This window comes from Fragaria vesca, linkage group LG2 (genome assembly GCF_000184155.1).
Source record: "Fragaria vesca subsp. vesca linkage group LG2, FraVesHawaii_1.0, whole genome shotgun sequence".
NCBI lineage: Eukaryota > Viridiplantae > Streptophyta > Magnoliopsida > Rosales > Rosaceae > Fragaria > Fragaria vesca.
This window is the reverse complement of record NC_020492.1, coordinates 5,706,297-5,723,617: the sequence shown is the minus strand read 5'-3', so window position 1 is coordinate 5,723,617 and position 17,321 is coordinate 5,706,297. Positions and strand designations below refer to the sequence as shown.

The window sequence follows — 17,321 nt, the reverse complement described above, 5'->3', positions numbered from 1 at the left end:
AAAATACACATATATCTCTTGAAAACATTAATCTGTCAAACCCGTAGTGGTCAAGAAATGAAAAGTCCAAGTTTATTGTATGCAAAAAAATGGCCAAACGTGTCATTAGCATCACTGTTTAATTGCCTCCCCAAACAACTAACTAAACGATTAACATGCAACTACACGAAGCATTAGCCAAACCCAAAACTTTCTTTTTCTCATTTCCAATCAAAATCCAAATTGAAACGTAAAAAGATTCATTCTTCTTATTCTCATTTCAATCTCTTGGAATTCTGAGACATGCAGACAGGTAAGCCTCAAGAACAAAGCTAGTCAGCCTCTTGATATTGGCCTCTACCATGGCTATATGCTTCCACCATTCATGCAAAAAACTATGTAATTTTTCATTCCTGACCTCTCAAATTTTTCTCATCAGATGAAAACAACAGCAAAACCACCTTGGCACAAATCTTGTTAGCCGTTGCCCTCGGCTTCATCATTGCCGCGGTGATGCATTATCGTCAACGAAAGATTAAACATGAGAAGATCATTCCACGCTTAAGGGTCTCGGACTCCAGCCGTGTTCATAAGATCGAAAGGTTCCCCCATTATGTAGGTAAATTACATGATCCACTTTGTTTTTCATGTAGCTATTGTTGATCTATACCAAATCATCCTATGGATTTATATATTGTGTGCATTGGTTGTGCAGCTAGGCAGCTGGGATTTCAAGATAGAAGAGAATGTCCAAACCTCTGTAAATTGGCCACCGAATACATGAGAAAATGCGACGGCTTTGAGGATGATATCTACAGTTTCTTTTCTAGTGAACCGGATGCAGATTCGTTGTTTGTGAAGCTTCTGGAGGAATTTGAGAGATGCATCCTCAGTTATTTTGCATTTCATTGGAACGAAGCTGATCTAATGATTAGTCAGGTTTGAGATCACAGTCTAAAATAATTGATGATTTGGAAAAAAGAAAAGATAAAAATAAAAAAGTCGAAAATGCTTGTGAAGCATCTTCTTTAACAAAAATAAAAAAAAAAAAACTCTTACTTTACAAAATCATAAATTTACGATGTGGAAATGCTAAGGTCTTGTTGAATTTCAGGTCTTGAGTTGTGATACTGATCAGCCGAGGAAGAAGCTTAAGAACATTGTCATGGCAGCGACCAGGTGAGTATATGTGATGCATGGAAATTGTTACGAGTAAAATTAAGTTGCAAGGAATGAAAACAATTAAATAACCTGACTTGGTGATATAGGGAACAAAGATTTGAAAGGGTGACCAAAAATTTGAAGGTGGCTAGAGTTTTCACAACGTTACTAGAGGAGATGAAAGCAATGGGACTAGCCGCGGTGGATGACTCGACATGTACAGAGGTGATGGCTCCGGTGGCTCATGCTGATAGAAGTCCAGTCCTCCTCTTCATGGGAGGTGGAATGGGAGCAGGAAAAAGCACTGTGCTTAAGGACATTCTCAAAGAGTATGAATCTCTTGAAAAATTAAATTTTCAATTGTTCCTCTCTATTTGTTTTCATTGATAGGCAAATATTAAGTTTTGATTTTCTAATATATGCATCTAACATAATCTTTCCGGATGAAATGTGTGGCAGGCCATTCTGGGCCGGAGCAGCAGGGAATGCAGTAGTGATCGAAGCAGATGCCTTTAAGGAATCGGATGTCATATACAGAGCTCTCAGCTCCAGAGGGCATCACGACATGCTTCAAACAGCTGAACTGGTACATATCAACTCCCATTTCATTTTCAATGACAACACAACCCAGTTCCCTATCTTCTCTTCTCTCAGCATCCACCTCCTGTTTCCTTCCCATTAATCATTCAAATAGTTCCTAACTCATAAGTAACAAGGCCAAATTTAAAACAGGTACACCAATCATCTACAGACGCAGCATCATCCCTTCTGGTCACAGCACTTAACGAAGGGCGAGATGTGATCATGGATGGCACACTCTCATGGGTACCATTTGTTGTTCAGACTGTAACAATGGCCAGAAATGTCCACCGCCGGCGTTATCGCATGGGAGCTGGTTATAGGGTGAATGATGATGGAACTGTCATTGAAAACTATTGGGAACGAATCGAAGATGAAGAACCAGAACATGTAGAAGGCAGAAAGAGAAAACCATACAGGATAGAGCTCGTTGGAGTTGTGTGTGATGCTTATCTGGCTGTTATAAGAGGAATAAGGTAGACACTCCTTGTCAACTAAATCGTTTCCATCTTACATTAGTTTGCACCTTCAAACTTTACCAAGCAGATGCAAAGCATGTCTCCTTGAGATACTGATGCATAAAGTTGGCATTCTCGACCATGACAGGAGAGCTATCGTGTGTAGAAGAGCTGTTCGAGTAAACTCACAACTGAAATCCCACAAGAGATTTTCCGAGGCATTTAAAACATATTGCCAAATAGTTGACAATGCTAGACTATATAGCACTAATACCTTGGAAGGGCCACCTAAGGTACATCTGTTATCCATTCTTTTAGTTCATCTTCCTTTCCGTTAATAACTTTCAAGAACATAACTTTTAGTTCAAGACTTCAAGAAACAGAATTAAACTTTCAAACAAAAGCATATATGTACCAGCACAATTTCACTAAAAGAAACTGTTGGAGTTACTTGGTTCAAGATCATAAAATGATCATAGTAATATAACCTTACAATTCAATACCATGCTTGGATTGTTGTAACTAAGTTTTGCAACCTGAAGCCCAGAAGATCTCCATCTGAAATGAAAAGAACCATGCCTCGGCCATTTAGAGTCCTAACATAATTGTATACACACACACACTAGCACAATTTGTATATGTATGAATAATTTTGTCAATATAGATGGAACTCATGGAAGACGAAGCTTCCAGGACCAGACTAACAACAAAAAATCCTGTTTTGAAGTACATAGAATGGAAAGACAAACTGGGATATAAAATCATACATTATCTGATACTAAAACAGTTATTTTGTGAAGTTGATAGGATGGAAAGACAAAGACAAGACCTTGCTGGTTGATCCAGATGAAATCGATTGCTTAAAAAGGGTGGCCAGATTAAATGACAGAGCGACTTCGATATATGAACTTTACAAGCACCCTAACCCAGCTTGTCAAAAGGGGTCAGTTTGGAAGGACATTGTCTTGTCACCTTCGAGGGTAAACATTCAACAGGAGCTGAAGTACTCTATCCAGAAAGTAGAAAGATTGAAACAATAAAGCAACAGTTGCTTTGCCATGGCTCAGAAGATGAATGAAGCATCAAAAGCTTTCAGTGGAACCAACAAGTATTTGTCAATGTTGTACCATGCAAATATGTGGAGCTTACATATATAATTTACATATAGATAAAGTTAGGGAAGATTTTTCAAAGTTAAAAACTTCAGATTTATCTTGGTTGAAGATCATAGGACTATATATATGACATCAATTTTACCTGTTGATGTAGAAAAGACGTTTTCTATATTTTTCCTTTCTTTCACCTTTTAAACAAAATTATACATGGTGACTATAGAAGCAAACACCAAAAAAACAAAAATGGAAATCATACATCTCAAAGGCATATATCAGATCAGGCTTACACAGATTCAATGGATATCTACAGGTAATCCAATATTTTTTTCATTTAGTAGCAGAAATTCGTAACACTGGATCTTCTCTACATGGTATGATTTCTACAGTCACAGACGCTGACATGCAAACACAAAAAATCTATGGTAAAAAGTTTATGAATTGATATAGTGGAAGGCAAGATCAATGGAAAACTCAATCTCTCTTTCTGGAGGTAGGAGGGCAATCCTCTGAAAAAATGTCTACAAATTCCCTCACTACGGGTACATCTTCTATTTTTAACTCCTATTTCTGATTCTCAACCACATAAGCTATTCTCAACCACATAAGCTAGATATCCTTGACACCCTTTCTGAAGTAACTTAGCAGCTTGCACAGCAGATAAAAGAACTGGAAATTGTGTCTCTCTCTTCCCTTGAAAAACAAACTTTGATCGCTCCGGGAAGGAAAAAGTGACTAAGCTTTTTATAACAATCAACAGAAGCATATCATGAGGCCAACCAATCCATTCCTAGAATTACATCAAACTCAACCAAGTCTAATGATATCCTACAAACCCTATTCATTCCCATCTATTTCTAAAGCACAAGACTTGCATACTCTCTCTGCAATCATCACATCTCCCAAAGGGGCAGAAATAGATAACAGACAACCAAGATGATGCTCAAGCTTCTTCTGAAGTGATAACAGGTACACTCACTTTGTTCTCCAAGAAAGCCTGTGTCTTAATTGATCCGGGACTGAAACGCAAAACAAACAACAAACAACAAAAAATAATACAACCACTGGGAAAACATATCCTTTCATCAAACAACTATAATTTTAGCAATCTTCCAACAACAAAATTTATTATATTTTTAACCTACTGCCATACACCTCAAGCATTAAAATGTATATCAAAGCGTATGGATGAAATGAATGAAGACCTGCTGGATATGAACCTCTACATTCAATGTTTGACCGCCTGAAATCCTACTGGCTAAACAAAGTCTGACAATAAACAAGGGCGAACACAAATACGAAAAAATGATAAGCATCTTTCTCTAAGATTAAGCCCTACGTATTCTTCAAATGCTGTTGTTTGGTAAACTCCACCGAATGGTTACAGTTACCCTAACCTCAACAAAACAGGCAACATAAACTTGTCCTATAAATGTGCAATAGAGCATCCAACAATAGCAGAACCAAATGCAGACCATCGGTGAAACCCCATACATTCTCCAACTTCTCTAAATCATCTTTCCACCAAAATTTATCCAAAACATTAAGAACTGCCATCTTCATAAACCTGGATTTAACTATGACCTTCCATGCTGACCTCAAATGAACTAGGCCAAATTATCTCCTCAATCTGCCAGCAATCAAACACCCCCAAATCTTATCAAGAGTTCCCTAGAAATTTAATCTAGAAAACAAGTGTGTGTGGTAGAATAGCCAAAGTCCTGTTACCAGTAACTAGTTCCTAGATATGTTATTTTCTAACCTGTCTCTCAATTGATAAAACTGAGCAAACTTAGAAAGGGAAAGTACATTAACTTTGCATGGCATTGCAACTGTAAATATCAAAATTTACTTAATGCAGAAAATGGAAGGTTAAGCAAAAAATGAAAGATGAAACCAAAAGCAATTGGATATTAAGAAGGAAAAACCTTTTGCAACTTATACTTATTGAGACACAAAGTTTTGTGAAATAAATGGTAAGCAATGGAAAACCACTGCATAGTATAGAAAACCTAGGAGAGAAATGCAAACGGCCTAGGAGATAAACACACATAGAGGTTCAGACTCAGATGGACGTTCCAATCCCTCCATAGGCTCAACCTTTTTTAAAATATAGTTTCAATAAAAACCTCCTCTATCTAGCAGGATTGAGTAAGGTAATTCTCAGTTCAATCCTTACGCACTGCTTGACAATAAATTTCCAGCAGTGTATACACACATCACATGATAAATATGTTTCAAGTTCTCCATAATTATTGGTCCAAAATTCTTCAAGTGTCATCTTCTTGCAGTTATAGAATCACCAACAACGAAGTTACATATTTTGCTAAGTCTAAGTTACCAGCATAACTCTACATGAATATACTACTTCCAAAAACAAGAGTTCATAATATCAGTCAACAAATGCGAAACTGCAAAATGAACACCAGACCATGGTGCTATCTTTTCCACTTGTCTTCATATATTCCTTACCCTGTATCAAGAAACTATGATTGAACATCAACTTACTAAGCATTTCAAGTAAAGGAGCTCAAATTTTCCAGTCACCATACCCATTACTCTGTGACTAATATCAACTCCCAACACAGCCATAATTATCTTTTGTGTAAAAAATAAGCATAGTGGCGGAGTTGTACTAGACTAGAGGCCACGCTGTAGGCGCGTTTAACATGACTTATGGAATGAGAGGGTGCTTATGCGTTACATGGTTTCATAGACCCCCAACTGTCCTCATCTTGATGAGTCTCATCTCAATAAATCTGAGCATGGTTTTAATGGTTTACTGGTGTTACTGTACAGTATCATGTCATTCAACAGATTACTAAATGTTGGCGTTTCAAAAACCATCTATGTTATTATGTCAATAATATAGTGATAACTGAAAACATCAATGTTACAGTACTTATATTATGTCAATAATATAGTGATGACTGAATCTGACTCACCATTATTAATGTCATTCATCTCTACTCTTTACCAGAGAATAAGCCACATATCAAACAAATTATCTAGTCAAACTTATCAATACCAGCTCCATAAAATCATTCATCTGTGAAAGGATCTACAAGTTTATTTGGTCATATTTTGTGTCCTACAACATTGAAACTCAGTTAGATACTTAGATACTCCTAGTTTAAAATAAACCATAGACTATATTACAGGGATGCAAGCAACCTCCCGAAATACACAAGATTATGGATAAGTGCTGTAGCCATGCCTCATGAACATCAATCAGTAACTCATATGACTAGTATATATGATATAAGGTTCCAACTATTTCTGACATGGAAGCTTTCAAATTATTGCAAACTTGCAAACAAAAGGTACAATACTTGTGAAAGGAGGTTATCAACTAAATAATGAACAAATGTTGTTCAAACTAAACCATACCAATGAACCAAGTACTGTTCCAAGAAAATCAGGTCCTCAAGCTTTGAGACAGATATTACATGAAAAATAAGATTTAGAATAGAAAACAACAAGCATATCAAGCTAGAGAGAGAGAGAGAGAGAGAGAGAGATTTGAAAGCAACTTCAAAAGAAAATGTAGTTAAAATTATTAAGGTCATGAATGAGTGTGTTCCTGTCCTTGCAAGAGTAACCAAGATGTTCCAGACTATAAGGCATCTTGATCTAACCATTTAAGAAATAATGGATACTGATAGTCACTACCAAGGATTCCTCGCTCATCAGCAATTCCATTACTCAGTCATTGCACATATTGTTTAATATAGTTGCTTTGTAAGCTCAGAGTACTTATTACACTTATTTTTAAATTCTAACCTCTACAAAATAAGCAACATAAGGACTCATCCTCCACATGTCTTCTTCAACAATAGCAGAACCAGATGCTAACCTTGATAAAGATCCTATAGATGCAATATAGACGTTTTCTTTTAACTTCTTTATATCTCATATCGACCCAAAAACTCCTCAAACCTATAAAGGGTTCGTCCACTTGATAAACCATGATTTAACTATTTTGGCCTTCCATGCTGACCCCAAAATGAAGTAGGCCAAATCATTTCTGGTGATTCTCAATCTCCCACCAAACAAACACTCTAAATCTTATCAACAGCTTGCTATAAGTTAAAACTTCAGAACAATTGTAGTAGAATAAATTGCCTCAGTCCTGGTATAGCAACAACTGGTTCCTAGATAGGCAAATCTAATAACATATTTCTCACTTGTAAAGGATGATTAGACTTGAAAACTTAGAAAGGGGTGTACGTAATTGCATGGCTTGACAACCAATGATATCAAAGTGTGACCAGAATGCTGAAAAGGTAAGGGTAAGCAGAAAAAGGAAAGTTGTAAGTAACTGAATATTAATGAGGAAATTTTCTGAAACGTATAAATATCGAAATGTCAATGTTTGGAAAAAGAAACAGCAAGAGGATAGAAAAACCTATAAGAGACATGCAAACTGACTAGAAGACAGACTTACACGTAGGTTCTAATCCCTACATAGGCTCAACTTCATTAATTTATGGTTTCTATAAATACCACCTCTATCTAGCAGGACATAGCAAAGTTACGGTCAGTTCAATCCTCGCTGACTGCTGATAATAATAATACATTTCCCGCAGTATATAAATGTATCTCATAATAAATGTGTTTCCTGTGCTTCATATTATATATCCAATATCCTACTGATTTCAGCTTCTTGCAGCTTATAGAATCATCAACAATGAAGCTACATATTCTGCTGAGTTTACCAAAAATTGACAGGAACATATTTCTTCCAAAAACAAGAGTTCCAATGGAAGGGAATGCAAAATGAAGACCTCTCAGTTATATCCTTTCCAATGTCATGTTCCATACATTCCTCATCCTATTAGCAAGAAAACAAGATTAAACATCAACTGAGCACTTACAGATGAAAGGAGCCCAAATTTTTCAGTTACCCACCAACTCACAGATGATCAATATTGACTCCCGAGAAGATATATGGGAAATCTCACATTCCATATCTCTATCTCAAACCCTACTACTGACATGTTGCAGAAAGAGTAGACCTACACTCCTCAGTGGCATCCTACCACTAATGAACATGGTCACAAAACATAAAGACTTAAACTGCAACTACTACAGTTAGATTGTAACAGCTTCTGTTTACGTGAAAGATCAGCATACAGTAGTGAGCAGGGGGCATGCTAAACTAGAGGCCAAGCTGCAGGCTGCATATAAATGACTACTGGAAAGAGATTGTTGTATGTCTTATGACTCGGTAACATGTCATTCATCTCTACTCTTTACCAGAGAATCAGCCACATATCACAAAATTATTTTGTCAAACTTATAAATACCAGCTCCATAAAATCATTCATATGTGAAAGGATCTACAAGTTTATTTGGTCATATTTCTTTCTACAACATTAAAACTCAGTTAGATACTCCTAGTTTGAAATAAACCGTAAAGTATGTGAAGAGAGATGCAAGCAACCTCCCGAAATACACAAGATTATGGATAAGTGCCGTAGCAATGCCTCGTGAACATCAATCAGTAAATCGTATGACTAATATATATAATTTAAGGTTCCAACTATTTCTAACATAGAAGCTTTCAAAACATTGCAAAGTTGCAAACAAAAGGTACAATACTTGCAAAAGGAGGTTATCAACTGAATCATGAACAAATGTAGTTCAAACTAAACCATATCTTTTTTTTCTTTTTTTTTGAAAATTCAAACTAAACCATATCAATGAACCAAGTATTGTTCCAAATAAATCAGCTCCTCAAGCTTTGGGACAAATATTACATGAAGAATAAGATTTAGAATAGAAACAACAAGCATATCAAGCTGCAGAGATAGAGAGATTTGAAAGCAAGTTTGAGAGGAAACGTAGTTAAAATTAGTAACTCAGATGTTCCTGACTATCTAGCATATTGATCTAACCAGTTAAGAAATAATGGATCCTGATAGTCACTAACAAGGTTTCCTTGCTCATCAGCAATTCTTTTACTCAGTCATTGCACATATTGTTTAATATAGTTGCTTTGTAAACTCAAAGTACTTATTACATTTACTTTTCAATTCTAACCTCTACAAAATAAGCAACATTAGGACTTCTCCTCCACATGTCTTCTTCAACAATAGGAGAACCAGATGCTAACCTTGATAAAAATCCTAGAAATGCAATATACACGTTTTCTTTAACTTCTCTATAACTCATTTCCACCCAAAAAGTCCTCCGAATCTATAAAGGGTTAATCCACTTGATAAACCTTGATTTAACTATTTTGGCCTTCCATGCTGACCCCAAAATGAACTAGGCCAGATCATCTCTGGTGATTCTCAATCTCCCACCAAACGAACACCCTAAATCTTACCAACAGTTTGCTATAAGTTTAAACTTCAAAACAAGTGCAGTCGAATAAATAGCCTCACACCTGGTGCCAACAACTGGTTCCTAGATCAGCAAATTTGATAACCTGTTTCTCACTAGTAAAAGATGAATAGACTTGAAAACTTGGAAAGGGATGTACGTAACTTTGCATGGCATGACAACCAACGATATCAAACTGTGATACGAATGCTGAAAAGGTAAGGGCAAGAAGAAAAGGAAAAGTTCTGAAAAGATGTAACGGAAAAGTAACCGGATACTAATGAGGAAAACTTCTGAAACGTATAAATATCGAGATGGAATGTTTTGAAAAAGAAACCGCAAGCAATGGCAAAATATTTAAGAGAATAGAAAAACCTTTAAGAGACATGCAAACTGACTAGAAGACAGACTCACACGTAGGTTCTAATCCCTACATAGGCTCAACTTTATTAATCTATGGTTTCAATAAATACCACCTCTATCTAGCAGGACATAGCAAGGTTTGTCAGTTCAATCCTCGCTGACTGCCGATGATAATACATTTCCAGCAGTATATGCATGCATCTCATAATAAACATGTTTCCTGTGTTCCATATTATCTATCCAATATCCTTCTGATTTCAACTTCTTGCCATCAACAATGAAGCTACATATTCTGCTGTGTTTAAGTTACTACCTAAATCAACAGGAACATATTACTTCCAAAAACAAGACCTCTCAATTCTATCCTTTCCAATGTTGTGTTTCATATATTCCTCTACCTATTTGCAAGAAAACAAGATTAAACATACGGAGCAATTGCAAGTGAAAGGAGCCCAAATTTTTCGGGGTCACCTACAAACTCAGAGATGATTAATATTGACTCCTAAGTACACAATATATAAAGACGCAACAGATTTTAGAGATTATATGGGAACTGTCACATTCCATATCTCTATCTCAAACCCTACTACTGACATGTTGCAGATAAAGTAGACCTACTCCTGAGTAACATCCTACCAATAATGAACATGGTCACAAAACATAAAGACTTGAACTGCAACTACTACAGTTAGATTGGCATTCAGCTTTTGTTTATGTGAAAGATCAGCAAACAGCAGTGAGAAGGGGGTGTGCTAAACTAGAAGCTATGCTGCGGGCTGCATACAACATGACTTCTGGAAAGAGATCATATGACGCAGTAACCTGTCTCTTGTCCCCAAACTACCTCACCATGAGTCTTATATTAACAACTCAATTCATATAATGAAGAGATTTACGTCTTTAGTTTGGCCATATTTCTTTCCTTCTAAAGTACATTACAAAGTAAATGTAGAAGAATCTCCGAGTGTTTTAAACTCGTATCATATAACGAAGATCATCTATAAGAGATTCCTTCAATGAAGAAATAAATAAATACTTCAAATCAGCATAACGTATTAGAGATTAACAGACAAAAGTTTGGATAACAATCATGGTTCACTAACGCCACGCCAAGTCTATTCACTTGCAAAGATATGCAATCTCAGCTTCAAACCATGTCTAAGACAGAAGCTTTCAAAAACAAAGCAAAGTGGCAAACAAAGGCAATCAAATATAAGAAACTAGTCAATCAAATAACGAACAATGTAGTTTCAACCAAGCAAGAACAATGAACACAAAAGATTTGGAATAGTAAACAGCAAGCATATCAAGCCAGCACCTCAATGATAATATATTCGAATTCAACACTTTGTTCTCAGATTCTAATATCAAATTTGACCAAGTCTAGGCAGAGATGTTTACCGAGCTTGGAATCGAAGCACGCAAACATGGATTTTGACAGGGTTTCACTTCAAGCTTCAATACCGTATACCATAGCTGACTTCTGTGAAACGCAGAGGCTTTCTTCTTTATTGGGATTTCGATTCAGAATTAGGTTTACACAAATTGAGCCCCAAAATATCAGTTGGAGTTGCAGAATTGAAAGAATTGGTAAAATGGAGACGATGAAGTGAACAAGATAAACTCATATGCTTTCATTCAACTGAAATTTTACATTACAAACTGTGTTTCTCGGAAACCCTAGAAGGAGGACATAGAGAGATTTTCAAGACGAAAAACGAAACCCTGGAAAACTAAATAGAGTGAAAAAAAGAAATTCCCGATTATATAATTCTTCTTCAACTGCAAAGAGGACCCCCGACTAAAATATACCCATAAAGACGAAGAGATTTACAAGACTACCCCTACCAACACTAGCCTCTCTTCCTCTCTCACTTCCTGGCCTTCCTAGCCGGAGCTTTCTTCGCCGGCGACTTCACACTTCTGGGCTTCACAGTGCGGGTGGGTGCCTTCTTCGGTGCCGCAGCCTTCTTCGGTGCTGCCGCCTTCGCCGCCCTGGCCGCCGGAGCCTTCCTCCCAGGCGACGACCTGGTCAACGTCCTTGCAGCCTTAGCTGGCTTCTCCTTGAGCTTCGGCTTGGGAGCCGCTGCCTTAGGCTTGGCAGCCGGAGCAGCCTTGGCCTTGGCCGGAGCAGCCTTGGCCTTAGCCGGAGCAGCCTTAGCCTTCGCCGGAGGAGCCGCCTTAGGCTTGGCAGCTGGCTTAGGCTTAGCAGCAGGCTTGGCTTTCGGCTTCGGCTTTGGCTTAGCAGCCGCGGCCTTAGCCTTGGCCGGAGACTTGCTCGCCGCCTTGACCGACTTGGTTTTGCCTCCCTTAGGCTTGGCAGCCGCCTTGGCCTTAGGCTTGGCCGCGGCGGCGGGCTTCTTCTTCGCCGGAGCAGCGGCGGGCTTGGGTGGAGCTGCGAGGGACTTAGCGGAGGGGATCTTATAGGAGCTTTTGACCTTGGTGAGCTTATCGGAGCTGACGAGCTTCTTCAAATGGTAGAGCAGAAGCTTCTTGAAGTTCTGGGGGAGATTCTTGTGCTTCTCCTCGATGAACTTAGTGATCGCGTACTGGCTCGACCCAGTCCTCTCCTTGAGGGTCACAATCGCATCCTTGATCATCTGTAAAAATCGAATCAAAAAAATTATCAGAATCAGATCCGGAAACCCTAGAATTACAAACCCTAATTGAGAAATGAAGCATTTGAATTTCGACTAGTACAATTAGGACAATACCTCTTCGTAAGGAGGATGAGTGGGAGGAGTCCTGGCCTTTTTGGGAGCGGCGGGCTTCTTAGCCTTGGGCTCCTTGGCCTTGGAGGCCCTGCCGGACTTGGCCTCCGGCTTGTCATCGGCGGCGGGGGGGTCGGCGGACTCGGGAGAAGGGTCGACGGTCTCGGTGGCGGCGACGGCGATCTGTTCGTCCTCGGCCATTTTTTGGGGGGAATTGGGGGAATTAGGGTTAGGGTTTTGACAAAAGGAGGAAAGGGGGAGACTGGAAAGGAGATCTGAATCTAATTCACAGCAGAGGTGAGATTGCTGGTGTGATTTCTTTGTGGAGAAGATGACGGAAATGGGACGGTTTAAATAGTAAAGTGGTTCGAGGAGGATATCCCAGAGCTGGGCTGTGATTGGCGAAGAGGACTATCACGCGGATCGCTAGTTTCTTTAAGTTTGAATGTGAGCCTTTGGATGGGGGAGACATGAACGGCTGAGGGCGACTGGGAGGGGAGGCATGGATGGCTTGGTTTGGGAACATTAGGTCCTGCTTCTTGGTTTGGGTGTGCTTTTCCCCTCGATTGATTTGGTCATAACTGGAGATATTCCTGATGGAAATTAGTGAGGTTTTTTGTAACGTGTAGGAGTTTAACTGAGGTTTCTAATGAGTGGTTTTTTGTGGGTTTTGGGTTCTGGGTTTGGGAGGAATATGGTTTTGAAGCCGCAATGGTCAGGATTAGGGTTTTTAGTGATGTTATTGTGCTTCCGGGGGAATTCCGGAGAATGCTCGGAACTAACTCCGGTTTTCTCCACCAATTCTGATAGGCACGTAGTGAAGGAACGTATCGGTACAAGAATTTCGAAAAACGGACTAGATTTGAGTACTGAAATGTGGAGTGCAACACGAATGAAGTTGAACATCTCATCCCCCTTGTTCAAGGTGTGGCACATTACATGTGGTGTGTATCCTATATGCAAACAATGAACTCATCCAGCACCTTAACACTAAATCTAGACATAATATGACATCAAAAGTGATCAATGAACTTGAATTTAAGTGAGTTTTAGATATATGATCACTGGGTTGTTTTACAATGAAGTAAAGATGCTCAACCTAGAGCATGTAGAACATTGACACATACGTTGCCACTTGCAGCCTGGGTAATTTGACATCTTAGCTATCTCACCCATCTTTGTATGCCTCAAAATTGTATATAGCTTCATATTGATGAAAGATTTCACTGGAAAATTGCATAGTAAACAAGTAATTAGCAATCTGCTTACATCATTCACTACTTTATTTACCATTTGCACCTGTATGCATCACATCATAGAAGAACTTGACAAACCTAGTTGTTCTTTGCAGCTTTTCAAACAGCTTATATACTTATCACATCATTCACCTATTGTTGCCCCAAATCATGTAACACTGGAACTCATATGCTAGTTTCCAAGCAATAGTAAATTCCCATATTGGTTTTACCCAAGTAAAAGACTCGGACTTTTTTACAAGAACTATGATGGGACTGTCTTCATGGATATTACTATGTCAAGAATATCCATTCCATGGATATAAGCTTTCGTGTATAGATGTTTATGTTCTGCATCTCGTTCAGTCAAGAATCAAGATGCACAGAACTAAGGCAACAAGTTATATCAAACAGGATCTGATAAACATTTTACTGTTGGTGTTACAAGTTGTAAAACTTGTTCACTTCTGTGGTATCATTGTCATGAACTTGTTAGCTTTGCACTTTGATGTGAAACCGAAAATGCAAAGTGAACAATCTAAACCCTAGAGCCTCGGCTTACAACATATAAGATCCAAACTTGTAAGAGTTGAGAGTCGAGATAGCTTTTACATGAATATAATGAAACCGAATTTTCCATAACTCTCAATAGTACTCTAAGCATATCAATTGTTGTTACTTGTTACTTCGATATTGACACTTAAATACATGAGACGAAGCACGAATTTACTAATCTTAAACTCAAAGGTTTCGAAGTTTATTAACTGGAGTTAACAAGAACGGTGCTAGTTCACGTAATCAATGGACTGAATCAAGCACATAATTTATACACTATTCAAACACATTGGTTGGCCCTATATATGGCTATCTATATGCATCAACCATTAAATAGGCTTTCGATGCCCAGATTTATATATGATCTTCATGCTTTGTTGCAGTTTATATACAACCATAGATATATATATATATATATATATATCTGCCATAAGTGACATGTAATAGATATTATGAAATAGATCTCATAGGCAAACTGGTCGGTAGCAGATAAGATTTCCAGATTGGTCTCTTACAGCCAAGTGACTTGGACTTGTTCTAAGAACAACATGTATACCTAAACAAGACCAATTCATTTGGTGGCTAGGTACTCATTTAAGCTTCATTCTTCTTAAGAATCGACTAAACTACAAGTTATCAGCTGATCCAAATTCCAAACACGCATGCAGTTAACTGGCAAAAATTCAAGGCGGTCAGTGAATGTAATAGAAAATGCTATTGCAACTATATGTAACTACGACATGATTAATTCTTCATTAATTTGGTTATGGATTTAGGATTTACTATTAGTTTCTCTGGGCATAAACAAGTTTAGCCGCATAATGATGGTATCCATTTTCAGTCTGAGTTGAAGAATATGGTGGACAATACATGATATCAAATTATCCATGAGATTTAGTTAAACCTTTCATATCTTGAGGATTTAGCTTAATTATTTGGTTTGATACTGGTTTGGTGGACTTTAGTACTGCAAACATATGTGTAATCCGTGCGTTTAGTTTTCATAATTACAAGCCTCGTCACAACGAGCATCTACGTGCTGATATATATGAATATATCTATGGTTACTGCAAACATCTGTTTGACATTGAAGATGGAATGCTTGTCCATTTCCCAGATTAAGTAGTCATGTCACCATATGTATAGAATGAGATCTTCTCAGCTTTTCGACATGATCGAGATCTATTTTAACATGCTTGTAGCTAGCTTAAGGAATGTCTGGAGTCTTCAGTCTCATTGATATCGCGATCGAGTGCTGAATTAGGACCCTGCTTGTATGTGATCGATATATTATTAGCGTTTGCTGAGTTTAAGATGCTAAAGTATGAATAACGGAAAGTAGCTAGATAAATTGTTGCAATAGTACTCTTGCACATATATACTTGCATACCGGAAAAGGAATCAATGATCAAATTATAGTTTGACAAAGTGAATCACAGGTCATTTCTACTGGTACAACATACATTTCTATCAGTTTTGCATATATTTTTATCAGTATCTTATTAAAATGGGTTATTTTGTTGAGTCCACGTATGTCTAAAGTCCAGACCTGGTGAGAAGCCAGGGGTCGTTTGGACTCACTACAGACTACGTACACACATGATGATTGGTAGTCGACCTCATTCGTTTTAGAAAGAAATTCGATCTTTAATCAAGTAGAAGGCAAGCAAGAGAAACTAAAAAAGCTTTAATCCAGCTGAAGTTCTCGGTCATTGACATACCATGATGCGATCAAGTTCTCGAGTAAAAGCTTTTATCCAACTTTAATTTTAACCAAGTTCTATATATTCAGTTCGGACATACATAAATTTATAAACAAACTTTGTCGGAGACCTGCCGGAGGCTGGTTGCCTGAGGCGGCCGCCTCAAAACGCAACCCTAGCTCAGGGTCAACCCTGCTTTCCTCCAAGTTCATCCCTTTCAAGTAAAAAGTTTCCATCCATGCACAAACCTTCATGCATTTCTGTGATCAAAATCTTAGTCCAACTTCGCGCTATTCATCAGGTTACATAACATGTAGTTAAATATGGTTTAGAAACTCTCAATTTAATTGTTTGGGAGAGCATTCCTAACAAGTGCATGTGAATTTACATATATGTGAATTGATACTGAGATTGATTCACCAAAAGTTCAGGCAGAACATCCTTCCCATGTTTACATCAAACAAAGGAGCTGGTTTTTGAATTATGAGGAACATCTAAGAGCGTTTAACTTTACATAACCGACCAAATTTAACGGTAAATCTTAATGTACTATAAGAGGATTGGATTCAATACATATATAGATTAGCTTGATAAAGAAACATATTAGTCTCAAATTAGTATATCAATGAGACTTATTATACATTTGAATTGAACTAGTGTACTTGATACGTCGATTCACGTACAATGACAAATACAAGTGTGAATGTCCTTCTATTACAACAAAATAGAAAAGACACATGTTCAAGTGAGTGCTATATTTTTAACAACATATTAGTCTCATAAGCATAAAGAATAATATTAGTGTTAAAATAAAAATTTTTACTTGTAAGGGTTCATATATTATTTTATGAAATTATATAATTTCAAGATTTTTAAAACAAAATGTTTTTTTTTTTCCCAAGTGAATCGTGAAAATTGTGGTCTGGGTGTTCGCTTTTCAACCTTCAAATGATAGCGGCACTTTTTCGTCAGCTAGTAAAAAAAAACGTGGGTCCAAACATGCTCCCACCTACTGGACCCCACAACCGCTAGGCGTCACTCCGTTGATTTTTTTTGTTAACTGACTAAACGTTGACCCGAATTAGTGGATAACGAAAAAGATTTATTTCGGACTTATCAGGTAATGACAAGGCTA

General features: G+C 37.7%; 2 protein-coding genes across 2 annotated transcripts; one reads left to right on the top strand and one right to left on the bottom strand.

Annotated features, from left to right (window-relative positions):
• Positions 1-282: 282 nt before the first annotated feature.
• LOC101291597 lies at positions 283-3,217 on the top strand. The gene is made up of 9 exons (XM_004292141.1): positions 283-292; positions 419-598; positions 695-918; positions 1,094-1,158; positions 1,248-1,469; positions 1,600-1,726; positions 1,873-2,195; positions 2,326-2,470; positions 2,978-3,217. The coding sequence occupies exons 1-9, from the start codon at positions 283-285 to the stop codon at positions 3,215-3,217; spliced, it is 1,536 nt and encodes a 511-aa protein (XP_004292189.1).
• Positions 3,218-11,592: 8,375 nt separating this feature from the next.
• Positions 11,593-12,996, bottom strand: LOC101301443. Its single transcript, XM_004289863.1, has 2 exons — positions 12,697-12,996; positions 11,593-12,582 (listed from the first exon to the last, which is right to left on the bottom strand). Exons 1-2 carry the CDS (start codon positions 12,892-12,894, stop codon positions 11,854-11,856), a joined length of 927 nt encoding a protein of 308 aa, XP_004289911.1. The 5' UTR covers positions 12,895-12,996; the 3' UTR covers positions 11,593-11,853.
• Between the last annotated feature and the right edge of the window lie 4,325 nt (positions 12,997-17,321).